This window comes from Haliaeetus albicilla, chromosome 25 (genome assembly GCF_947461875.1).
Source record: "Haliaeetus albicilla chromosome 25, bHalAlb1.1, whole genome shotgun sequence".
Classification (NCBI taxonomy): Eukaryota; Metazoa; Chordata; class Aves; order Accipitriformes; family Accipitridae; genus Haliaeetus; species Haliaeetus albicilla.
In genome coordinates this window covers 20,892,620-20,919,719 of record NC_091507.1, presented here as the reverse complement: position 1 = coordinate 20,919,719, position 27,100 = coordinate 20,892,620, and the positions used below count along the sequence as shown (strand labels likewise).

General features: G+C 40.1%; 1 protein-coding gene and 1 long non-coding RNA gene across 3 annotated transcripts; one reads left to right on the top strand and one right to left on the bottom strand.

The window, feature by feature from the left end:
• The first annotated feature begins 1,120 nt into the window (after positions 1-1,120).
• Positions 1,121-25,437, top strand: UPF3A (UPF3A regulator of nonsense mediated mRNA decay). 2 transcript variants are annotated; one of them, XM_069770187.1, is made up of 10 exons: positions 1,121-1,356; positions 3,310-3,416; positions 9,182-9,288; positions 11,308-11,406; positions 11,502-11,612; positions 15,067-15,122; positions 15,214-15,372; positions 17,137-17,297; positions 20,713-21,007; positions 23,946-25,437. In XM_069770187.1, exons 1-10 carry the CDS (start codon positions 1,186-1,188, stop codon positions 24,117-24,119), a joined length of 1,440 nt encoding a protein of 479 aa, XP_069626288.1. In that variant the 5' UTR covers positions 1,121-1,185; the 3' UTR covers positions 24,120-25,437. The 2 variants fall into 2 exon arrangements, with proteins under 2 accessions (XP_069626288.1, XP_069626289.1); XM_069770188.1 differs by lacking the exon at positions 9,182-9,288 and having other exon boundaries at positions 1,217-1,356.
• On the bottom strand, positions 3,606-27,018 carry LOC138681901 (uncharacterized). The gene is made up of 4 exons (XR_011322110.1): positions 26,794-27,018; positions 19,533-19,643; positions 10,932-10,979; positions 3,606-5,706 (listed from the first exon to the last, which is right to left on the bottom strand). It is a non-coding gene; the product is annotated as an uncharacterized lncRNA (long non-coding RNA).
• Between the last annotated feature and the right edge of the window lie 82 nt (positions 27,019-27,100).

Here is a 27,100-nt window from a genome sequence, read left to right as displayed (position 1 = left end):
GTACACCCATGACACGTGCCCTTACTTTGGTGTTTGCTGTGCCTTTGTCACCAAGCCAAAGAGAAGTAGTCCAAGACATCCCAACTCACCCAGGAGTTTCAAGAAACTTTTTGGATCTAGACATAGCAAAATTTGTTGATTGCAATCTAGGACTGAGTAAGCCTTGATCTGATTGATGGGTCAGTACTTATTTCCAGACCAGCCACTTGGAAGACCAGTTTCCCCTGGGGGTGGTGTCTCAATTCAGGGATGGCTTGCAGGTGAGAGATTATTCTGAAGCTGTATTGCTATATACTTCCCACGTTCTTGTCATTCTGCTCATTACTGGTGACCTCCCCAGGGACTTGCCACTGCCAGAGAATGGACTACAACCATTTGTGCATCCTTATTAGAGTCATTTCTTATTTGTCAAGATAGATCAGATGCCAAACATCTACCAGCATTTGACAAAAGCTGTTGGGGTTGATGCAGAAGACCACGGGATGTGAGGCTGTGCAACAGCAAAAGCAGCAGCTGAAATTTGGGGAGCCGGTCAGGAAGGCAGGGAGACATCAGCCAGAAAAACCCTCAAGCTGCATGGCCTCAGAGGCTGGAGCTGGCTGTGCATTGCCTGGGTGCAGGCACTGCTCTTCTGACAGAAACACCCCGCCGGCACAAGACTCGTGAGCTGATGCAAGTAACGAGTAATGGTCCCTCTTCCCTTTTCCCACCCTGTTTTCTCCCTAGGACCCAGCTAGCTTTCAGACCCTGGGTGACACATCCCGAGGTGGCTGTGACCATCCCGCTGTCCGAGGCAGAGGCAAGGCTGGGGCAGTGGGATGCCCCAGCCAGGCCTCAGCAAGCCAGGGCTACCTTCGGTGGGGGCCGTGAGGGGAGGGAAACGGACAAGTTTCTCTGTCCTCCCCCCGTCGCACCGGCACAGCCCTCCGGGGCTGCTGAAAACGCCTCTCCCCGCCATGAGGGAGGACGGAAATGGCGGCAACGACACCACCCGCCTCAGCCTCGGCCGCTGAGGAGACGGGGGAGGGGAAGCGCCGCTCCCCGCCCCTCCCGCCAAACGAAACCTCGCGAGATCCGCCCGGCTCAGCCGCCAGTTCTCGCGAGATTTCCGCCCGGCCGCGGGCGGCGGCGGTGGAGGAGGCGGCTCCTCCGTGCGGTGGGAGCGGGAGAGCGGGGCCGGGTTTGATGCGGGTCGGCGGCCGCGACAAGTGGCCCATGGACACCCCGCTGAGGCGGGAGTCGCCCCGCCGCGACCCGGACGCTTCTTCGAACCCTCCTCCGCCATCTTCCCCGCCGCCACCGCTTCACCCGGCGCCGGGTAAACAGCGAGATGAGAAAAAAACGGCTCTGAGCAAGGTGAGGGGGTGAGGGGGGGGCGAGGTGAGGAGATGTCAGTGGCCCAGGTAGGCCCCGTTCCACAGACGGAGTCTTAATTTCAGGAGATTCAGGTGTTTAAACGGGCGTCTCTTCATCTGCCGAGTGAGGGTGGTTATTCACTTCAGTATTTTGAGATCCCCAGCGGCAGCGCTGCAGATTTGCGTGCCTCTTCGCCTTTAATTCTTCAGAAATCAAGATTGGCCATTGCTGTGGCAAAGCAAGGGCAAGAGCACTTCTCTCTCCCTGGCTTTGTTCGAGCGCTTTTCAGAGGGTATTTATAGAGACTACTGTGAGATTTGATTTATTCCCGTTTTCTAAATTGGAAAACCAAAGCGCTGAAAATCACTATAACTGAAGTCAGGTAACATTCAGATATTGGCAAGAAATGGGAATAGACTTGTCTGAAGCTTGATGGCCGTTTTACTGCTTTGTGTGCTGGCATCGTTCTGTCCCAAAGATTTCTGTGCGGTTTCCTGGCCTTTATTATTGGCCAGGTTACCTGAGTGCGGTGGGTTGACTTTGGGTGGCTGCCAGACCCCCGGCCAGTTGCTCTCTCACTCCTTTCTCAGCAGGACGGTGGAGAAAATAAGATGAAAAAAACTCATGGGTTGAGACAAAGACAGGGACATAACTTACAAAGTGCCATCACAGGCAAAACAGATGCAACTTGGAAAAAATTAATTTACTCTAATTTTTTTTTTAATTAGCAATAGAGTAGAATGGTGAGAAACAAGGATTAAAACCAGAACACCTTCCTGCCCTCCCCCGTTCTTCCCCAGGCTCTACATCCTCTGCCCTGAAGCAGTATAGGAGGATGGGGAATAGGGGTTGTGGACAGAACAGCTCCTCTCTGCTGCTCCTTCCTCCTCACACTCTTCCTCTGCTCCAGCATGAGGTCCCTGCCATGGGATACAGTCCTTCGTGAACTGCTCCAGTGGCGGTCCCTCCCACACGCTGCAGTTGTTCATGAACTGCTGCAGCACGGGTTTTCTCCATGGGCTGCAGTCCTTCAGGTTAAACCTGCTCCAATGTGGGCACCTCTCCACGGGCTGCAGGTCCTGCCAGAAAACCTGCTCCTCTGTGGGCTCTCCACAGGCTGCAGCTCCGTTCAGAGCATCTCCATCTGCTCCGGCGTGGGGTCCCCCACGGGCTGCAGCGTGGATGTCTGCTCCTCCGTGGTCCTCCACAGGCTGCAGGGGGACAGCCTGCCTCACCACGGTCTCCTCCATGGGAATCTCTGCTCCATCGCCTGGAGCACCTCCTCCCCTCCTTCTTCTCTCACCTTGGTGTCTGCTCTGCAGGGCTGTTTCTCACACTTTTTTCCCCTCACTCCTCTGTCTCGCGCGTTGCTGCGTAGCCTTTTCTGTTGTTTCTTAAGTACACTTTCCCAGAGGTGCCACCATGGTAGCTGAGGGGCTCAGCTGTGCCCTGTGGTGGATCAGCTAGATCTGGCTGTGTCCAGCACAGGGCAACCCTGGCCTCTCCTCACACACACCATCCCTGTAGCCCCCACTGCCAGCACCTGGACACATAAACCTAACACACTAAAATATTGTTGGCGTACAAGGCTTAAAAGCTGGTTTAAACTAAATATTTTTAAAAATATATACTGTAAACATTTTGTATAGTCAATATGTATTTTTATGGTTGTTTGTTAATATCTTCTGTTCTTGGCTAAATTGCAGTGGTTCTCAAGCTCTTCATCAGAACATGTCAGTTACCCTACAATTTTACAATGTTAGCAGAAACTGAGATAGGAAAGTTGTTCCATCTGTCTGCAAGTTCAAGAAGGTAAATCACTAGGAGGCTAATGCTCCAACTGAGGTTCCCAATTTGAGGAAGAGCTTTTAAAGTGGAGTAATATGATTTGTTTGGTCTCTTTCTGCAGTATTTAGATCAAAGATAAATCTCCATTTTCTTTTATATATGCAGGTGGTTATTCGACGGCTTCCTCCTTGTCTCACTAAGGAGCAACTGGAGGAACAGCTACATCCTCTACCTGCCCATGATTATTTTGAGTTTTGCACTGCTGATCCCAGGTGAGGATGAGCTGTTTGTGCAGGTTTTCAGGTGCTTAAAACCTAATTAACATATTTTGGACATACCAAATCATGTATTTTTTTCCATCAAGACCTTTTTGTTAGTTTTGTTAGTTAAAATATTTGTGAAAAGCTGGATACTTATGCAGAGACAATGTATTCCTGCCCTTTTCTTTTACACCAGTGTTTTTAAAACGTAAGATTTTTCTGTATGAATAGGACATAATTTTATTTGAAACTCTGATGTTTCTTTTAACTCTCACTGGTGAAATGCAACAGACTGTTTGTCGGCGGTGAGAAAGAGTCAACCTAGGGGAAATATCACAGAAGTTTTTTCGTCAGTGCCATCTGAGCTTAGTTTCTTTGTTTGCTTACGTGTTTTTTCTGTTTATTTCTTACAGTTTTTCAAATAATCTAGTTTTATTCGGTTTTGTGACATTCAAAACTGAAAAAAAAAAAAGAAATAGTGATTGATTTAAAATAAATCAGAATTGCTAGTATATTTATATAATTTACTCGGTATCACAGTGGTAAAATACTATTCCCTTTCAAACATAACAATTTCCAGAGGAGAAGGAACTTAACCATTATAATAAACAAAATACCCTGTATGCTACATCTGCATGTGTTCTGAAAAACTGAATTATAAGATCCATCTTGCCTATCTTAGTGTGCGATGACTTGTCCTCCACAGGCACCAGATTCCTCCCATTGACTACAGAGAGATCCTGGATGTTTACCACTGACCAACTTTTAAAGTTACAGGTGAACCCACCCAGAGCAGATAGCCTTTCCTTTCTATGGAATTGTTTGTGGCAAATTATACTTGGAACCGTCTAGTTCCTGGGCTGATTATTTGAAAGAATACTGCCTCTTCTTGCCACCACCATGTTATTAGATGGTTAACTCTGACTATATAGGTTCTCTCAGAGTCAATTCCACAGTCGGAAAGGAACAAATGTTTATTTAGTGAAACTTTATGGCAGTTGCCTGACCTAGACAGTTACACAGATGTGCAGCAACTAAACAGTAGGTGCTTCAGCTTTTCTGGTAGAACCACAAAGGATGTGAAGTTAGGGAAGAGGAGAGTTTAGTCTCATTGAAAGTCTTTGTAGTTACTTATATTTTTCTTCTGAACCTCGTCATCTGTATTTCCAAATGGGTCTCTTTAAGGCTTCTGTCCCAGCTCTTCATTTGATAAGGGGAAAATAGCAAAGGCAAACCAAAAATTCTCTGAAGAAGAGTGTCTCTGTCTTCAGTGTGTTTAGCTGCACAAATGCCAGGACATAGTTAAAAAACCCTACAATTTTAATTTTCTAGAACAATTGTTGGCGTAAGAACTTAGGGAGCTAGCCATCTTAGAAAAGAGAAGGCACTGACAACAGTTGTACATATAAAGTTTCATTTTTTCTCTCTACTTTCATGTGATGAAATTTGGAGTACTCAAAAATCTTGCTGTCCACTTGTTTAATTGCATCCATGTCAGGTTACTGCTGAAAGATGCTGTGGTTTTTCTCTCACACTGTGTTGTTCATCGTATACTTTAATATAGCTAGGGACAGAACGTGTATATATAAAAAAGTTTGTTAGATGGCATGTATGACACAGGAGCTCATTCTGGTAGAGGGATGAGGACATGCTTAAAACTTTAAAAGTTCGTTTGCCTTGAAGAGCAGATCTTAGTGATTAAAAATAACAAGTGTGAAGAAAATAAAGCTGTATTTCTTATATTGTTTTGCTACTAGACTTCAAGATGCAGCAAGCAAAGAATACATGTTTTTAAACTTTTTTTGAGCATCAGTATCTCTGATATGTATTACTTGGATTGTCAGTTTCCTTCAGTCCTATGTATGAGCCCTGTAATAAAAATAATGATCTGGGAGAAAAATGTTCTCTTCCTCCTCAGTTTTGGATTCATGTTCTCTTCTGCCTCCTTCATAAATTTAAACTCTCTAGAAAAAAATGTTTTTGTATAAGTAGAGCTCCTTGTCAGAAATTGATGCCAGAAATGATGGAGGTTGAAAATGGTTCAGGAGCAGTTTAGTAAAATACTTATTCAGACAAATATTTATCTATGAAAACCTATTAAACACAAGGATACAAGTTTTGTATTACAAAGTCCCTAGGCTGCAAGTACCTGAAATTATATACGAGGTGAAGTGTCAGTGTATAGTTTCCCCTTTTTAATAAACTTTCCCTAAGCATTTATCTACTAGTTGCTGTCGGAGGGAGGATAGAGAGGTCTTAAATATAGCTGTTTCTACATTTTTATTTCCAAGGTCATCTCACCCTAGAGGACAAAACAAACAAGATACGTATATCAACTCCAGTTTCTCTGTTTTTGTAGTCTAAAGGTTATCTTTTAAGTTTACAATGTCTTATTATAGGCAAGCTATAAAACTTCTTAAAATTTCATTTAAGTAATGTTATGAATGTATAACACTTTTTCAGTTACATCCATTTCAGTAAAATCATTTCTGAAAGTGACTGTTGCATTGTGTTTTGTTCATTTTTTCAGATTCATCCGATTCATTGCATTACCTCTATTCTCTCTTGTACATTGACATTAAAATACAAACAAAACACTGTTTCTGTGACTGATTCTATGGCCTTTAGGGATGTTTGTTGGATAGACACACTATCTATAGCTGATAATAAAGACTCTGCCTTCCTGACAGTCTGTCTTGTTCTCGGACTCCAAATATTAACTGTTTTTCCCAGATACTCTCTTTTGTCAGCATGTAAACGTTTCTGAGTCTTCCAAAACTTCAGTCAAGTGATCTAGCTCTGGCCCTGCAGGGTTTGGGTCATTGCTTGGGACTGAATGCTGAGTGCTAGGACTTGTTAATAGTGTTGTGAGGTTACGAAAGTAAAGAGATCTGGATAGGAGCTTTTCTTATGTGAAAGCCAGTCAAATAGTTAATGCCATCCCATATATCACAGACATTGATAAAGCTTCTTGCAGACAGCGCTCCTCCTTTTCCCTTCATAACTGCTTCCCAACATTTTACTTGGGATTATTGTAGGCAAATAGCACTAACACTGTCAGATGGCAGCATGCACCCAGGAACTGCAGCTCTGAAGGGGCAGTGCATTTAGAACTTCAAGGGAACCGCCACTACTGTGTTCTGGACGGAATGAGTGACAGTCTGTCATCACAACTGCACAGCGTTTCTGCTTCTCCTCTGCCAGGCAAATTGTGCTCGTTTATATCTGTAAAAAGGAAAGGCTAAGTTAATTTAAAATTATGCCAGTTCCATCCACTATGTGAATGACCACAGAAGGTGAGAGACAAGAGGATGAAGACCAGTGGATTTTAGCTTGACATGACAATGTAGATGAGGAGTTAGCTGTTTGATCAGAAATTATTATGTAATATATGAATGGACGGAGGAGTTTATTTAACACTCCAACATTTAAATGTAGGGATCTATATATTTATATACATGTAAGTACATATATACACACCATTATCAATAAGTTGATAAGTATTTTTACTAAGATGTGCTGGCTGTTTTTATAGTTTGCATGTTGCTGTTTGTATTGTAGATAACTACTTAAAATTGCTTTCCTGTATACCAGTCTTTTTACACGACTGTGTTAAAAGATACTTCATAGAAGTAAACTATTAGAATGTGTTTGTTGCTAAAATTACTGTAAAAGTAAGGGCTTGAAGAGATGATAGACTGAGTATTATAGAAATACACGTAACCTAAAAGATGGAATACCCTTGAATGCATGGCAGAAAACAAAGAAATAGTGTGTTGTACTGAAGAAACGTGTACAGTCAGACTCATCTGGGTTATTTCCATAGAGATTTCTCTAAGTGATATCCCAGAGATGCCAACATCACGTGCAGTGCATCTGTCCAAAACATGATACAGATGGAAAGCAGCTTATAGACAGCAAACATACAGCAGAATAGAACCAGCTGTCTGATTATAAAACTAACCATGCAACCTCAAAACTGAATTTCAGATCCTGAATGAAGTCTATGCTGGTAGCTACTTGAAAAAAGTAGAAGGTACACAGAGTCCAGTGGTCCTTCTGAAGGACTCAGCTGGAAGGCAAAATCCTGAAGAGCAAAAGCTGTATTTTATCCAATAACTGCTGAATACAAAGTACGAAAGTGGATAGGTGAGGGAATCCAGGGTGGGGAGCAGCAGTTGGAAGTCAGGTATCTGAAACCCAGAGTAAGAGACAGTGTTTTATATGCAGGCCAGTGCTAAGCATTTCCAATTTGCTAGGTTTACTCAGCTTCCCATTTAGAGAGTGAATTTTAGGTGGGGTTTTTTAGGCGGTTTTTTTTAGGCTCATTGTACACTTTGCTGGGTAAAAAGCCTAAGACAGGGGTCTGAAACACTCAGTGATCAGGCTTTTATACACTAAGCACTCTTGACAGCTTATCTTCTGCATGCTATAGAAACACTCCATAGCTGGTATTTGCAAAACATCTAAATGAAAAAAGCCTTCTAGTTTTTTTCAAACATTTCTCCTGGCTACCATACCAAACACAAATTTGGTGGGTTTACAAAATGATTGGTTAGTTATTGACAGCACTGCTCTTTATGGTCAACTTTTAACACTCAAAAGTGGGATCCATATGGATGCACATTTGAAAAAGAAAAAATTACTTGGTTTGTAGTAACTGTTTCTTTGAGCTGCCATATGTGTGGATCCTGTGATCCAACCCATATTTTTGCTTTTTCTCACTCATTGTGAAATCTGATTCTGAAATAGCTATGGGATTGAAATACATTTGCAACTGTGTGTGTTTATTGTCTCCTGCTGCTGGTGGTGAGTTTGTCTGAAGACGGGCCATGTGTGGCAATAATATTATGAATTATTAATAGTATTTTAAATTTATGGGCTCATGTTCAGGTATGTTCAAAAACCTGGCGTAATGCATAGCCATCACTGAAGGCAGTTCAAGCCAAACTTTTATATCACAGTTGTGGGCGATTAAAGCATGTACGTGCCATGACTCACAATAACTTAGCTGATGGGTGGTAATTCATTAAATTACCTCAGTTTCATTGTGGTTGGTGGTGTGCCAACCCTGAGGTTTTTATCAGGCACATTAAATATTTACCCTTGGGGTGGGATCTATGCCAATAAATTCTTGAAGAATCAGAACTATTTTAGGTAAGTACCTGTTCTTTCTTTTGCTGGAATGCTTTGGATTTTCACAGTAATTGTTCTTCACAACTAGACATAGCATATATATTGATGCACATGCATGTCAGAGGGAGTTTATTTATTTGTATATAATTCAGTGGATTATCTTGCCAATTACTAGGTTATTTAATCATTCTTAAAGGTGGAGTGACAGCTTGGCAACTGCCCTTTAACTGGATGCTTTTACTTAACTTCTGTTTCAGTGACAGAAGACTATCTTAGCATGCCCAAGAAGTTCCCTAGAAGCACTGCGGTTATTCATATCTCTTAAATCGTGAAATACTAGACTTAAAGCTTTGATCCTGCACAATGGAAGTGTATGCTCTGCAATTTAGGGAGACAAAACACACTAGAAATATTTGTTTCAGTTCAGAATAAATTTCACAGTTGCATCCAGGAACTCGGTTGCTCAGTTACTTCTTGTCATCTATGTAATTAGATATGTATATGTAAAGACTTCGATATGCGTGTTTAAGGTAGCCAGTTCTCAAAGATGAAAATTGCAGTGTGATCCTTCTAGTTTTACTTTTTTCCTAGTCCTGAACAGAATAGTAAATAACAGAAAATAAACTTATTTCTTGTTGCAGCCTTTATCCTCATCTCTACTCAAGAGCATACATTAACTTTAGAAATCCTGAGGACATCCTTCTTTTTAGAGATCGCTTTGATGGCTATGTCTTCATTGATAATAAAGGTTGGACTATTTGTAAGATATTAAGTATGTATATATACATATACCATTTTAGAACATTAATTTACTTCCTTTTTGCTAATTATACCATTTTTTCCTCAATATACAGTTAATTACATTAAAATGTATCAAAATCTAGCACTCAAAAGATAATGAAGTGCAAAATATATTTGTCCCTGCAGTCTTGCTTGTCTATGTGGTGTGCATGGTTTGTCTGCATTCTTGTACCTTAAGCAATACACTGTCAAGATCCTATTAAGATAATTTATCTTATGCAAGCTTCACAATTCATCACAACAGGAACCGAACACATTGCAAGCATGCATCGTTACACCTTCAGTGTGTTTTTGTGAGATAAAGTTGTGCCAGTTATTCTCATTTTGAAAAAGCAAGACAAAAACTTGACTTCATCATTTTGGTTGCCTGCTTTGAGATATGTACACCTTGACTTTTTAGAGCATTTGCAGACATCTTGAGTTGAGTTCCAAGAACAAGAGCAACAAAATTGGTTGCCATCTTTAAAATGTTCGGTTTGCAAAAGTTTGCCCAACAGTAAAGGAAAAACTCTGTAATGTAGGTGTGGATAAATCCACGTCTCCTACAGTAGCATGAAACTGCCATAGCCAAGAAATGATGCTTTGCCTTTAGTAGTTCCTTGCCATATTCACTCGTACCTTCTGTAAAAAATTGCATGGGTTGTATAAAACAGGCATAGACTTGTGGGTTTCTTGCATAGACATTGTCTGTTCTGTACACTCAGTGTTGTGGAGGTCCTGCGAAAAGTAGTCCTGTCCACTCTTACTGGAGAGTTGATCTCTAAAGAAGCTGTCTGTCAAACTAACAAATTCCTCTTCAGCATTTCCTACCTGAGATATTTTATAGGCCTCTAACTATAGGATTCTAACTAATCAGATTTGGATGGATTTTCGTAGAGATGGAGAACAATACATTCCTCTCAGTGTGTGATTCCCAGATTTCAAATTCTGTGTGTTTTAGATGAAAAACTAAAAATAAACTGGTTTTATGGTTCTGCCAAGACTTCACTTTGCCTAAATTAAGCATGTTTTTCAGTGTTGGGCTGGACTGAAGCCAGGGTTTTCTGTACATTGCAAAACTGAGCTTGGACACTGCTGGCCAATTTGGCACGATTGTGCAAATAAAGAACACAAGTTTTGATCAAAGGTGCCTTCTGGTGACGTTTATGGAGGCATTGTATTTATAAGGCTAAAATTAAAACAAGGATTACCAGGTTCAATAAGGTTAACAAATGTTCTGACTGATTTAAGCCGTTTTCAGTGGACTTGAGCAAAGTATAATCTTGAACTAGCTTCAAGGAGAAACCAGGCAAAATTCAAAAGCTACACACAGTTCTGACTCCAGTCCAAACAAGAATCCAATATTTAAGGCAGAACTCAAAACAAAGAATCCATGCCAGTAAACACAGGCAAGAAGTTGCGCAGTCCATCATAAACAAAGAAGTTTCATACAATTCTACATGCTGAGTTTTACAGTTTTGCTTCTGAAAGAAGGTGGTATGTTTTATTATTGCATGTTATGCAACATTTATTTATTTTTTAAGCTTTTTGCAAACAGAACTTTACAGAAGCAACTCAATTGTTTCAGATTCATTTCCCAGTAGTACTTACCACTTGTCAGGCTGAGATTTTATATAAATGTTTCTAATCAGTTCATATCTGTGAAGAATTAAAAGGGAATTATAAATGATACTGCAATAATTTTATCGTGCAACAATAGTCATCTTCATTTTGACAGTCTTTGTCAGCATGTCCAAAAAATATTTAATGTTTATGTATATAATTCAAATATAAATGTATTTTGTTTTGAATCTAAAATATAGCTACATGTAATTTTTCATTAGAAGTTTAGGATGGGATTGTAGAAACACTCATTTTACATTTCAAGTAAGACTGCCCAGCACAAGTTTCAAGAGTTTTGAAAATCTTAATTGAACATAAGGAATGTTTCTCCCCATCAAAAAATTAAGCACTGATCTCTTTTAAGGTTTGGAGTATCCTGCAGTGGTTGAATTTGCTCCATTCCAGAAGATTTCAAAAAAGAAGCTGAAGAAGAAAGATGCCAAGGCTGGGAGCATTGAAGATGGTAAACATATTTTCTTGGCGTCATGGTGGAAAATAGATTCTATTTCTGTCATGCACTGCAAAGTATTAACATAATTCAAAAATTTTTCTTCACAGATCCAGAATATAGGAAATTTTTAGAGAGCTATTGTGCTGATGAAGAGAAAATCTGTGCCAATCCTGAGATTCTTTTGGGAGAGATTGAGGCCAAAACAAGGGAACTCATTGGTCTGTTTTCTTGATTTTTCTTATTATTGAGAATATTAAATATATTATTTTTATATCTTTATGATATTATCTGCAAGAGCTGACCTGTTCAGTCTAACAGATTTTGCAGTTAAATTTTTGTTAGCTTGCCACGTAGTGGCAGGACACACCCCACTTATTCTTTTAAGTCTCTATGCATGGAATTGCTTGACTTCACTGGAAGTTTTGCATGCACAGTGGCTTCGGAAGTAGGTCCTTAATACTTCTGAATACTTACAGATGTATTAAAAGATGGCAGATTTATTTTTAAAAGATAAAATAGCTGAATACTTAACAATTGATCCCTGATACTAGCTGCTTTTATTGAGAAACATGAAATGATCTCTCTTTGTTCTCACAGTCAAGATTCTGCAAAAGCTTTTAGATTAAGGCAACACCTTGTTTTCTGTATGCATACAGCATGGCTTTCACAGTCTCAGGGGGAATCTTCAGTAAGATCAACACTGAAATCTTCAATGCCAGTATGCAGCTTTCAGGATGACATGGAATATTGATGTGCTGTATCTCCAAGTGACAACATGCAGAACACTTCCTCTTTCCTTAGGTGTGACAATTGATCAAGTAGGAAAAGAAAAATCTACCTTTGCTATTATTTCTTTACAGTGTAAAGGTAGCCACCTCTTTTGATTAGAATCATAGAATAGAATCATAGAATCATTTCAGTTGGAAAAGCCCTTTAAGATCATCAAGTCCAGCTGTAAATCTAACACTGCCAAGTCCACCACTAAACCATGTCCCTAAGCACCACGTCTGCATGTCTTTTAAATACCTCCAGGGATTGTGACTCCACCACTTCCCTGGGCAGCCTGTTCCAATGCCTGACAACCCTATCGGTGAAGAAATTTTTCCTAATATCCAATCTAAACCTCCCCTGGCACAAATTGAGGCTGTTTCCTTTTGTCCTGTCACTTGTTACTGCTGTTTGAGAGTTGACTGGAGAAATTTGGAACTTCAACAATTTAGAGTAAATGGAAATGTTAGAAGTATGGGTATTTAGATAATTCTGTTATCAATAAAACTTGTTTGTTGCTGCTCTAGATGGGGAAGTTCCCCAACAATTTTTATTTACCCCAAATCTTCCCCGGTATTTGACAGCAAAGTAAAAGCAGTCAAAATTTTTAAAGAACTTTACAAAAAGTTTACAGTTTCAAGAAAGATTTATTAACTTAAAAATATTCTATCAATAAAAATGATTAGTCGTGAGAGTTTCAGATTTCTGAGTAACAATATTGGCTGAAGTCAGCTTTACATTAGGAGTTTTAATGTTTTGTTTCTGTTAAATCACAGGAAATCAAGTTAGTAGCTTTTTTCTGCTATTCAAAACTGTGGCCATTGCTATCAATGTAAAACCAAAGATTGCTTCAGTGGATAGCATGTTCATAGCAAAATTAAGTAAGGATTTAGTTGTATGTCCAGTTTCGAAGGTGTTACTCCTGCTGAAGTCAATGAAAGATGTGCCCAGGACTTTGCTGGTGGAATTGGGCTTCACATTCTCAGCCTTTCTTCAGGTAGTGTTACTGCAGACTGACATGTTTTACGCATCTTGTCAGATGTGTTGGCTCATCAGTTTCAGACAGAGACATATAAAACAGATTTTCTCTGTAAGAAGATGAAGATAAGCTCATTCTTCTGGCTTATTTGTATACAGAGAGCGAGATAAAATATAAAAGTCATTGCTGACACAGGTCTTCATTTTGCAATTTATTTTCTTGTAAAATTTCTTAAACATTGTAAGAAAAACTGCTTAGATTTTTGTTTGTAGTACGGCCCATAAATAAGATGGGTAAGATTCAGGTTTGATCAACATTCTTTTTCGCCCTCCTCTTTTGATAGGACTCATCACACTGCTTCTCTCCCTTGAACTTCAAGTTATAATTTCTGATTAAACCTCTTGCACCACAGCCTTAGTCATGACTAGGGCCAAGTTCTGGACTCCCAGTGCAGCTTAGCCTTTCCCCAGACCCACCAGTTACAATTTGTGATCGCTTCCAGCATGTAAAAGTGCCCAGAGGCCGACACTGCTCAGACAGGGGAACTTAGGGGAGCAGGGGAGAGAGGCAGAGCTGCAAATCTGAGGAACTGGTAGGGTGCTGGGGACCTAAAATTCGTCAGAAATTATGCACAGGGCCGGGGGGGGGGAGGGGGCAGCATGTGAAATCTAGGGATAGAGGGAGGAAGATCTCAAATCAACAATCTTTTTTGGTTGTTGCTTTTGATCATTGATACTTGCTAAAAATAAATACTGAATCCTATCAAGCCTTCCCATTCATAACTGTGTAATAAGGTTTTATCATTAATGAATGGGTTGCCCCCAGGATATTCATACTTTGAAGACAAAAACATTCAAATGTTTTTGGGATATGAATTGTGTCTAGATTTTGGCTATGCCATTTCAAATTTGATGAAAACTTTATTTCTTCCTTTTTTTCTTTTCTTTTTTTCTTCCAAATCCTGTCATACATTCCAATAGTGAAATTTTCTTCTGGTTTAAGGAAGAATCCTATGCATAACTGTAGAGCAATTTCTAGTAGTAAACATTTTCTGTAACTCTGTCCTGGGACATCCAAGACTGACAAAATGTGTTGTAACTACTCACAGCTGTAAGTACATGAATTCAAGTTTGAATTCAATACTGACAGTCATGAATGCTATACATGATACATAATTTGATGATGTTATCCAGGTTTTTGTAGAATTCTGGGATGGTTCAGGATGGTGGCTTAGGCTAGATTTCAGAGTGTGGAGAGACAGCTCTGTAACGTAAGAGTGGCTGTGTGATTCAGTAGATAAGGCATTTTATTTGTTATTTGGGAAGCCAGAGTTTTATTGAACCTGCTGATACTTTGCTATGTAACCTGGGACAAACCACTCACCTCTTACTCATCCCGTTTTCCCATGGAGAGGTGAATGCTAAATGGTAGTTAAATGGAAATGTTGTATTAGAATGAAAATGTTTCCTTAATGATGTACTTTGAAATCTGGGATTGAAAAGTGCTATGTGAGATTACAGTAATGTGGGCTGCATATGAACAGCAATATAGCTAGGTTTTGATGTATGAAGTTAAAATGTAGGAGTAGATTCTGAACACACTTCTTTCCTTTTTGGTGAAATAACCATTTGATGAGCAAGAGAAATAAGCCATTCCCTTGAACTGAAGAGATACGATTTTTAATTAAACATTAAATAATCATGCAACATATCTCTGTTGCTTCTACCCCTAAAAGCAAAAAAGCAACGAAGTGTTTCTAAAGCAGAATGGTGGGAATGCCTTCAAAAATATATAAAACAAATAGTTTTATTAATTATTTGGCTCCCTTGTAGACAAAGCTAGAAAAAAGGGGTTAGTACTAAAGTAAAGAAATGAGTACATATTTTAGGAGTTGAACACTATATCACAAATTTTTTGTGTTTTAGCTAGAAGAACAACACCCCTTTTGGAATATATTAAAAATAGAAAATTAGAAAAGCAGGTACGTTCAGACTTTTGCCTGAAGTTCAACATTTATGTTTCACGTGGTTTTCCGTTGGACAATTTACAGTTAATCGTTTTGAATTCCTCAGAGGATACGAGAAGAGAAAAGAGAAGAAAGAAGGCGGAGAGAATTGGAGAAGAAACGTCTGCGGGAAGAAGAGAAAAGGAAGCGCAGAGAAGAGGAAAGACGTAAAAGAAAAGAAGTGGAGAAGCAGAAGAAAATTTCTGAAAAAGAAATAAGGATCAAGGTACCTTAATGAAAAAGATTATTATTCTGTTGAAGTTATGCAGAAGTTCCTTTGGTATCTCACTGTTTATTTAGTATACAGTGTGGAGATACCAAACCAGTTTTGACTGGAAGGGAGAATAATGTAGGGCTTTGACTAAGTAGCGTTGTTTGAAAGTGTGACTAACTGCTTTAGGTACAATGATGTGCTGATGCAGTTATGGCAGGTAACTCGGATATCTTTATACAACACTGCTGCATTCTATGCCAACATAACCTGACAGAACCAAATTGTTCCGTGCCAACATGTTGGAATATTATTGCAAATATGGCTTTAACACTTTCTGTCATGTAAATCTTCATCTAGCCAAATTCACTGAGAGTTTTTTTGTGTTTATGCTCAGAACTAATGTATTTTAATAGTATGCTTTAACCAAGTCTTGGTAATTTGAGGGTGCGCTGCCTTACAACAATCTGAATGGGTGTGCTTTTAATGACTTCACTTAGGCGAGTGTATTTTGTGCTATTACGTCTGGACATTTAAAACCTTACTTGTATAAGACAACACAGATAAAAACTATTCATCTGAACTGAATTTTGTGGTATTGGAAAGGCTTTATAGGCTGTTTTGAAGAGGAAAATTGGTATAAGAGTCTGTAGCTTAACACAAGGACACACAGACTCACTCCAGATCTTGTGGTGGGGAGAAGCCACAGAGCTGTGTACTTCTTTCCTCTATTCTTCCTGGACAACAGTTTCCTTCACCTGGATGTATAAAAACAGTAAGTTATGAAGCCAAATTACAGATTTTTTTAATATCTGGGCATAAAGAAAAACACTGTAGAAGTTCAGAAGAAAAGGGACTCGCTTCTTAAAATGTATTACCCAAAATTGGTTGTCCAAAAACCCCAGTATTTATGACATAACTGTGGTGATGTGACCTTGAAAGCTAGTTCCGTCTCCGAAAGAAGAGGAAAATACTACCTGAGAGAAACATTATAGAAGTTTTAAATATTGGAGAAGAATAACCTGTGCTCATTTCAGGAAAAACTGGTAGAATGAAAAGACTGATGAGATGTTCTGCTTATACCTGAAATGTTAGAGAAATAGTTTGAGACAGTGGGTCCTTTTATAAAGTTTATTCCTGTAATGCTAGACACTGCTCAAGCCCTGTGTGGGTTATTTGTTGTGAAAGGAACAGACTTCTTGAAAATCTTAATCTCCCAGGTGAAAATGTAATGTGATCTTTTCTGCTAGTATTATAATTTTTTCCTCAGTCTGTATTTCTGTCAGGGTGTATTTATACTAAGCACTTACTTCTATATGCCAGTCTACCCCAAGTAGTTAATGTGGCACACATTTTATATATAGTATTTCAAGGAGTGAAGTATTAATCCTGCTCTCTTTGTAGTATTGTAGAGGTTCTACTTATTTTATTTTCAATGACATTGAGCTCTGTTACATGATTTCTAAGAAATCATAGACCATAATAATATCTTTATATATAAAACTCAGGAGAGAAGAGTAGGTAAGTGCTTTCTCCAGTATTCTCAGCATATTAAAAAGTATGCAGTTGAATGCCTGTTAATGACTGTCACTCCTTAGCAAAAGTAAACTGCCCTTTTTAAATAACTTTAGATGTCATACTTTGTAAAATACATTCCTGGCATTGAAATAAGATATCTTCAATCTTAATAAGTTACTGATATATTAAATACATTGTTAAAATGTCTGTTACAACAGAGGAGAATAATTTCACATAATAATATAAACAAGTATCTCTTAGCTTCTGAAGAAGCCTGAAAAAGGAGATGAACTGGCCAGTGAAAAGCACAAAGAAAAAGGTGAAGAAGCTGACATTGAGGAAAACAAATGGGATAAATCACCTGGATCTGGGAGTATAAAACCCAAATCTTTGGAGGGTTCACTAAAAGAACTTAAGGAAAAGTAAGTAATATATATATCTTTTAGGCTTCAATTTAGATCCTAAATGCTTTCATCTCAAGGCTTAAACATGATGTAAGTGGTGCATTGACTGTCTGTCAGCAAAGAACTGATTTCATTCTCTGTGAACAAATCTCTCGTTGTCCTTTTTGTAAAAGGTGTGTTTAGTAACAGCTTACTGACCTGATGGCAGTATTAGTGGATGCAATTTGTTATTTGTGAAATGTTTTGAAATCCCAGATTGGAAGGATTTCTGCGTGCAAAGTCATTCAGAGTTTCACTGTTATTTCACCTGTTCCCCATTAAGAGCTCGGGTAAGGCCCTCCTTCCATTACTGATGTCAAAGACTAAATTGGCTAGGATGCCTTACTTTTCCTTCCTTGGTTTTGCTGCAATAAACATATGAATATGTTTGGTAAATGGGACAATGGCAGAATAGTTAAGGTGTGAATGATAGCGTTATGATAGATACATGCAGAAGGCTGTCTCTGTCCCCCACTGCCTTTTGTGTCACATATGTAATAGTAGGAACAACGGGTACAGCTCAGTTCTGTTGCTACTGTAGCCTGGAAATGTCTTGCAGATGTTTTCAGCAGTTGGTTCTCTCTCTTGTCCTTTGGCACATGTGTCCCATCACAAGCAGGATTCAGCTGTGAAACATGTAAGATACATAACTAAGAATAATATGCAGCTGAGATAAATAATACTTCGTTCTTCAGTAGAGTTGTTCAGCTAAGCTCTCCAAAGTACTCTGCAGTACATAGGGACAAGCTTGAGCATTTAAGTTAGTTACCTAAGGTATTATATATGAAGTATTACAGGAAGTTTGGGATTGTTTTCTAGGAGCCTTGCAGGCTACCTGCCTATTCTAAGTAGTTTAAATTTTATCTTTGTCCACATGGGTTCTTGATTTTTATGAAAAGTATGCAGGAGCTGCAAATGTTCTCTTAATGGCAAATGGAAAAATAAAGAAACTTTGAACACCGGAAAATAAAACCACTGAATTTGCTAATTGAAGAAATGGTTCACCAATAACATCCTACATGCGTTATTCATCTTTTTTTGTCTCTGACTAAGGACTTCAGACATGGGCTAATGTTTCAATATGTTCAGTATGTCCTAAAAGATGCTAAAAACTTTCATTTCACATTCTCTAATGGAAACTGAAAATATTCAGCAACTCTTTTGTTGATGTTCTTCAACAAAGGAAAACAGAACAGGCTCAACAGAAGCACTTGCAGGGGCAAGTCAGTTGTATGCTAATGAGGCTTTTTATGTATGAAGCTTTTGGTGGTGCCATGTAACATTTTTACTATTGATCCTGTAAGTTTAATAAGGCATTAATGTAGGTTTTCCAGGTGTAAAACAGAATCCTTTTGGCTGCGCAGGTACAGTAAGTGTTACCTTGTCTTTCCAAGTGCTCATTTCATCATGATTATTAGTGGGTGTGATTAGGTAGCAAGCTATGAGCTATTTCAGCTGAATCGAGAATTAAAGTTGAACCTACTTTGTCACTGACTCAGAAATCGGTAATAAACTATTAACTTCCAACTCTACATGCAAGAGGTGAATTGCCTGTTTGAAACCATGTTTTAAGGCTCAGTAGCAATAGCTTTCTACCACAAATTAAAACCTCAGTAGGTGCATGAGTGTACATGGTCACATACAGATTTGAAACTATCCCAAACAGAAGTATGCTTCCATTCCCTTCCATTCATTTCTGCTTGCTTTCTCTGGCTGTGTAACTTTCTCTTCTACCTGTAATTTGTACCCTGCCATTTCCACTCTTGCCTGCCCGGTCGCCATGACTGAATTTTAGAAAGAAACTTTAACCACTCTTGAACTGGAGCTTGCATCCCTGTCACCTGCTTACCTCCAGGCCCATCCATTCCTGCCTCACCCACAGTAACAGATGGGGGAAGAGACGGGTACCAGGCAGTGCTGCAGCACTAAGTGGAGGTGTGTCTTTCTGACTTTTTGGAAGGTCACGCTCTGAGCCTTGCGAAGATTTGGAGTTAGTGTCTAGAATAGCATATTAAATGTGAAACAAAACAACTTACAGCCATATACCGCTTGAGAGCTAACACAGTATTTTATATATATGTATCTATGCTACAGGTACAGTATCTCTGTAACTGTGATTGATTCAAGTGTCTGTGACAGCTGGGACGTTGCTTCCACTTGCTGAATGTGTTATGCTAACGCAAGCACAGTCTTGCAAAGTGCTGAGTAACTTACCTGTCACTCGGGTTTTGTTGCTGACCTCCAGCTCTTCCCGAGATGGGGCCCCTGTCTTGGCAGCCCCACCAGTGCGCAAGTTCATGGCAGAGGCTGACAATTTTCACAGTCCTGTTATTTGAAAAAAAAAAAAAAAAAAAAGTAATATAGAAAGATAAACTTTTATTGATATTAAACGATTCTAAATGAGAAGCATATGATCACAATTTGATCACTACAGCATTAGAAAATATCCATCCTCTCTGATTCTGTCTGCTGATTCCCAAAATGTGAGCAGACTGTCAAAAGCAACCTTCCTGTTTCAATTTTAAGTATTTATACATATGTAATATATAAAAAGAAACTGCCTGTGTTTGCTCCTTTTAAAGTTCAATCTATTCTGTAATCTTTCTTCATTATTTGCAGTTTGGCTGTATGAGAGAAGCACCTGCTTGCTGAACAGGAACAATGAAGTGAATAAGAGAGCTGAGAATTGTATCAGACAGGCAGCAAAATGTTGCAAACTAATAGTCTTTATAATATAGACCCATTGCAGCATAGCAGAAATTAAGTATTATGTTGTGGTAAGGTAATGGTCTTTTGCCTAAATAAAATATGCAAAGATAGGCTAAATTAGTTGGAGACATCATAAACAAAAGCTTGCAACATAAGTTTTCATTTTCACAAATGCGTTCTGCAAGTTGCAATGTCAGTGAATAATTTTTGTTAGCATCATAAAACTTTACACATTGAGACATGATACCTGCACAATTCCTTCGGGCCCTGAATGTTCCCATTCAAGGGAATATTCATGTACATGAGTCACCTCAAGAACAGGCCACAAGAGCTAATCATGCAGCATGTATGTATGTGAAGAGTATTGGGGAACTATTTATTGGACTGGAAAGAGGGATAAAAGTTGAAGAATGTGCCTTCCACAACAGTTGCACAAAAGTCTGATTTTGCTTGCAAAGCTTTGTCCGCTATTTTGAACTGAATGCATAGTCAAGGGCCGGACATACATGGATGAGACATTCAGCAAAATTGCACATAACCCCTTTTTCATGAGAAGAAACCAGCCTTGCCATACAATTGATCTGAATACTGTTGAAGTCAAAGGAAGGCTTTGTATTGCATCCTTCAGCAGTTTTGTTTTACTGTTAATTGCTTGGATTTTCTTTCTTTTTATACGTACTCGTAGGTCACAAAATGATAGTGACAAAGAGCAAAGAGATTTGGAGAGAAGATTTCGAGAAAAAGAACCTGAAAGACAAAGGTATCGATTGGATGATGGCAGAAAGCATAGAGCTCACTATGAGTTTGACAAGTTTGTGAGAAGGAATGAAGAAGAGCTGAAATGGGGGAAAGGATACAACCCAGACAGAGGAAAGAAAGGGAACTACAACTACAGCTTCACTGTGGAGGCAGTAGACAAACTGGGTAAAGAGGACAAGTGTGATGACATGGCATCCAAAAAGGAGCGCATAAGAAATAAGGTTCTTTTATTCATTTAGGATAATCTTTCATTAGTTAAATATGCTTCAAGATCACAGGTTTTGCTTTTGCAAACTCAGCTTAAAGATGCTTTTTCAAAAAAAGCAGTTCTTTATTTCATTTTCAGTAAAACGCAGACTGCTTTCTACTGTTATCAGAGGACAACAGCATTTAAAATAAGGTTACAGGTCTCTGCTCACTCATATTTACAATATATAAAAGACTTTTTGTCTTCCTTTCAACCCTAGCATTTTTAGAACACTATTCTTGGAAGCCTTGTATTTTATGAATGTATTAAAGATTTTTATACTTCTGATCAGTAATGAAATTTAAAAACTGTGACATGCTGGTCTTTTAAAAATGTACTTTCATTACCCAGCTCATAAAGTAATGTGGATTAGCCAGGCATTGCTCAGTAGAGGAACTATAAGGACTTAAATAAATAGCTAATACAGAAACCATTGTATTTAGAGGGTGTGAATGTGCAAATTCTTCAGTATTGTATACCTGCCAGTATGAAAAGCCTGTTGTTTGGTTAGGACGAATTATTCTCGTGGTCGTTGTCAGGGAAAGAGCAGGTGCAAAACCAGTGCAAGAGGGGCCTGTAGTAGGGTGTGCATGTCCCTTATTGTCTCCCAGAGACATGGGCATAATTTTTCTCAGAATGCCTGATTTCAGGGTCTTTTCAGGAGGTGGCTCTCCTTGTTACCCTCATTCTCTCTCCCTTTCTGATCCTAGATTTTCCACAAAAGATGACTGAAACACTGTTTTGTGTAGAAATTTATTCTGTATGTGAAACTTCTTTGAAACCAAGTGACTGATCTGTCACGTGGGCTAAGGCTGACGAGGAGTAAAGCGGTCACGTCCCGAGCGAGTCTGTACGGAGCGTGCATAGAGCAAGTCCAGGTGGACTCGCTGTGTGCGTCAAGCAAGTCACCTTGTGCAAACACAGAAAGCCTGGTGCGCCCCACTTTTTGATTACGCAAAGGTCAGCTGGGCAGTATGGGTGAGATCTGTCTGCATATACACATCAGCCACCTGCCGCACGCACCAGCGGCTCAAGCTGTAGAACAGTCAGAAAAATGGCTAGTTCAGAAACAGGAAGATGGGAAAGACAGTATTCCTCCTGCTTGCCACGCTGCTCTTGAAGTCTGATGAAATAATCTGCAACCTTGGAACTTGATGATGGGTCTTGGGGGCCCTTTGCCAAGCCTTAAGAAGCCGCCTCCTTTTTATTTCTTCCTGTTGCACTTCTGGTAGCTCGCTGAGTCTGTGGATTAGTGCACACTTCAAGTGCTAGATTTGTTCCTTAAACAAAATAAGCAATATCAGTAAAGTTCTTTGCAGTGTGATGACTTTTTTCCTTAGAGTATTTATCATGTAGGTAAGAGTTAGGGGCTGTTTTTTCCAACTTACCAGTAGAATTAACAATGCCAACACAAGTTTTTAGGCAGAGATCGAGCTGCTTTCTGAAGTTTGTAAGAATTAATTAGAAAACAGGCAATTTCCAGTGTCAGTAACAGTTGTGCTAGCTTTCGTGCGAACTGTGAAGTACAGAGTCTGTGATACGAAAAATTGTTTGGACCCTTTATCATAAACTTTCCAGTGGGCACTGCTCGTCAGAGGATCTAGTTTTATGCAGCTGTTTGTGATGGAGAAAGATACATGTTATGCATTTCATACCACACCGCAAAGCACTAACTAGAATGATCTAGTTGTATGGCCCAATACTGAATCTCGATACCTGGTTTAAAGAGATGGAGAAAAAAGTGGAGCAAAAAAGACAAGAGGTGAAGGAAAAAGAAAGAAAAAGGGAAAATGTGTATTGGGAATAACAAAACAGAATGAAAGAACAAAAGATCAGAATTACTTCAAATTATGAAGGCAATTGGAAATTAATATTGATGTAGGACAATTTCAGTGCTCTGCCACTGTCTTAAAATAGGCTGTTTAATTTTGTTTGCTAAACTTAACAGAAGACTTTGGTCAAAAAGCTCAGGTTTTGGTGAATGGGTTGCTTCATAACATTAAAAACTGGTATTTGTGAGAGTAAAATACTCTTAGTAGGAAAAGACTTATTAAGCAGAGTTCCTAAACAGTATGTTTTATTATTGAAATTTCAAGAATAAAAAGTGCTCTCAAGAGCTACAGAACATTCCCATTTGCATGTTTGAGGTGTCTTCCTTGTAAAGTGGCTCCTTCCATTTTCCAGTGATCAAATCAGCATGTGTACGATTGGGTCACTCCCAAAGCCTGCACATGCTCAAATTGTACTTACTTTGTTTATTATCAGCAGGTGAATTCCCCTGCTCTCATACTCAGTATGGAAGGCATGATGAAGTGGAGCAATAAATGTGCAATTTTATTTTGATACGTGTAATTCAAACGTGCATGCCATGTTTAAATTGTGGTAACGATTGATGATTTGAAGAGCATTGCACACATATCACTTGGTAATGTTCAGTTGAGGATAATTTTCTAGCTGTTACCTGCTAAACTTTTCTGGTTTGTCTTACTTTTTTATGCTTACGTTTAATATTTGTTATTCATCTGCAGAGTTGCAGGTGCGCAGGCTGTTGTTCTTCTGGGTTGATGTTAGTGAAGTTAGCAGCATTTTTCGGTTTTACCTGTAATACTGTGTTTGATAATTGTCTGCAGTATTTCTCCTTGTTTACATTAACTGTGTCATAGGGCCTTTAATTTTTACAGTTTTCTTCATTTATTCAAAATGCTTGGCTCCCAAGAATAGTGTTATAAACAAGACAGATGCTAAATACTGAGTCAATTTTCATTACACTCCATTTTTTTCCTGGGTCTTACGAAATGTAAAGCGATTTAACACAAAATCTACTTTCTTCACAAACATTCATCACTTCAAAATCCCACATATGTATCCAACACGGGTTTCTCAGAGCATTAACCACATCTCCTTCCTTCTAGGATCGCCCAGCCATGCAGTTATACCAGCCAGGAGCTCGCATTCGAACACATATGGGATCTACAAGTAAAACCTATGACTGCAGTGGGAAATCCTTTGAAGATGTCCTTGATAAAAAGTACGAGGCAGATAATTCAGCTGGAGGTGGTTCTGAAAAGAGCGAAGAAGCAGAATAAAACAAACTGGAGGAAAGACTTGTGAAAAGGGATGAACTTAAGATTCAGTGTCATCACAAAAAAATTCCACAGGGCTGTTTCAGAATTCCACAGGCGATTGCACCAACAAAATTATAATAGCTCTGCCTCTTACTTTCTGTAAAATAAAGGGAAGAGTGACTGGAGATGTATAAAGTATCTTACAGCAAAGGAGTATTGTTGCTTTTTTACAGAAAGCAGTGCAAACACCATTTGCCTCATTTAAAAGCAGTTCAATATTTTATTAGATTTACCTTGAAATAGAAAAAGTAATAGTTTTAAAGGAGTATTTATATAAGACTTTTCAGAAGCTATTTCACCTTTTCAAGTCTAAAGAAACGAAATATAAATTTGCATCAGCTTGAAATCTGAGGCACTTTAAATGTATTTGGTGCATGACGTGAGGGTCACAGGACCCCTTCCTGCAAATGGCAGCGGCAGAGGCTGCTGCAGGGAGTTGCCATTGGACTCGGTGGGACCAGCCCTGGGAGGAAGCTCTGGAGCCAGCAGTGTTTGCAGGATGAGGCCCACAGTTTGCACAGTTGTGAGAAATGTCCGTTGGTATCCGTACCTCATTGTGTTTACGTTGTTTTTCAATTAACTATAGTGTCAGATAAGTGTTGGTAAAGCTACAAGTATGTTATTAGAGAGTTTCTCATTTTCTGAGCCACTTTTGCCTTTTATGTTTTAATAGATTCTTGTGCTTAAAACAGAAGAAAGCTAACGCAAACCTCAGCACTTATACAGTATATCTGGTTTTAATAAATTAGCTGTTTTTTATGTTTTTTGACACTGACTTTTAAAAAAAAGTGGTTGTACAGTGATGACTTTTTATATGCTAATGTTTCATATAAGTTGCAGTTGCAGGATTTGGAAAATGTATGATATGTGAACACTCTGCAGTTCTATTTGTTAAAAAAATAAACACACATGAATGTCAACTGCAAACTACCATTTTGTAAGATCTAGGCCAAATTCTGCCCTCTGATGCAGGCACATAGGTATATATATATGTGTGTGTATATATATCTTCCATTGGTTTCAATGGTAGCCGCATATTTACAGAAGGGCAGAATACGTTCATTTATCTTTCATGGCTGAAAATTTCTTAGTTGTCGGAAACCAAGACCTGCTTTGTCGTTGAAGTTAAATAGTAAGATATTAATTTATTTTTACATCCTCTTTGAACATTTTATTATTAAGCATAACATCTAATTGTTCTAGATTGAAAAATTATTTATTGTATTTTCCCAGATATTATGCATTAAATAGAATAAAAGCAAAAAGATTTTGACTATGATTTTGAGACGTAATCTTCTGCGATTTTTTCATCTATTACTCTAGAAAAATTAAGTAAGATGCTATGCCACTTTGTAGTCTTCAGAAGCACATAAAAATACAGTTGAGAACTTTAATGTCAAGCTATGTACGTGAGCGGCCAACTAAAATTACTTCAAGGTTAAGTAAAACTGCTGTTAGAGCATCATTTGGGTTTAGCTCCATCTAAAATTTATCGTTTGCCAAGTTCATCCAGACTGCAGAGAAAGGATTTTGTCTTGAGTCGGTGTTAGCACAGGGCTGGCTTTCCCCTCAGCGAAAGAGCCTGGCTCCGTCCAAGGAGGAGGAGACTTGCCTGAAAAGTTCCCCTGCAGCGGAGCCAGGCAGAGCTGAGATTTTCACTAGATGAGAGTCTGCTCAAAAGCAAGTATTTCCCACCCGTTTGGATGCCCCGGGAGGCTGGAGGACGGGTCTCACCTGGGAGAGGGACCAGCAGGACACAGACAAGCTGTGATTTTGCACATGCTTGCAAGCCTGAGCTTGGTATCTTTTGGCCAGTGGTGGCTTTCAGGCTACTCGCCCACCTTCACCCAGGCTTGATTTTTGAGCCTCACTATAGTGTCAGAGGTGGTGCGGAAACCCAGCTAAACTGGATGAGCACAGAAGACTTTCAAAAACTGCACTTTGCAATCTTTTTTTGCAAGCCTGTTCAGATGGTCAAATTATCTTGAGGTGATCCGCAGCTCTTGCCCCCATCCAGAAGGTACATGCCTCCTTCCCACAAAGCGGCAGAGCCAATGCCTAGGCTGGGACACGGTTACCCATTCGATCCCTTCTGCCAGCGGGAAGAAAAGCCATCAGGGATTTCCTCAGCACGTACTGTTAGGGAAAGGAGAAGGTAGGAAGGACAGAACAGTTGGAAGGGACGTAGGACGACGATCTCGTCCAACTGCCTGACCACTTCAGGGCTGACCAAGGTATAGCCTGTTATTAAGGACATTGTCCAAACGCCTCTTCAACACTGACAGGCTCGGGGCATCGACCACCTCTCTAGGAAGCCTGTTCCAGGGCTTGACGGCCCTCTCGGTAAAGAAATGCCTCCTAACGTCCCGTCTGAACCTCCCCTGGCGCAGCTTTGAGCCATTCCCACGTGTCCCATCGCCGGATCCCGGGGAGAAGAGCTCAGCACCTCCCTCGCCACGTCCCCTCCTCAGAGAGCAGCGAGGTCGCCCCTCAGCCTCCTTCCCCCCAGACGAGGCCCGCCTTCAGCTCGACGAACACACCGACCTTTGCTGCCCGGACCCACTTCCCCCACCCCCTCACACCGCGCAACCGTCACCGAACACCCACCCGGGACACCCTCACCGCCGGGATGCACCGCCTAAACCGCCACCGGGGACCCGCGGGGCTTTATAAACGGTGCGGAGCAGCGGGAACCGACTGAGGAACCGCCGAGCGCGGGAAAACGGCGGCGCGCGGCCTTCCCCCCCCGCAACGGCCGCCGCGCGCCCCTCCGGTGTAACAGCGCCCCCTGCCGGCTCGGGCGGGGACCGGAGGGCGCCGCGTGACGGGCCGCCGCCACAGCCAGCGGCACGTGACAAGGCTCCCGCTTCCCTCCCCCCCCCCTCCCGCCGCCCGCCTTCTTCCTCTTCTTCTTCTTCCTCCTCGTCCTCCTCCTCCTCCTT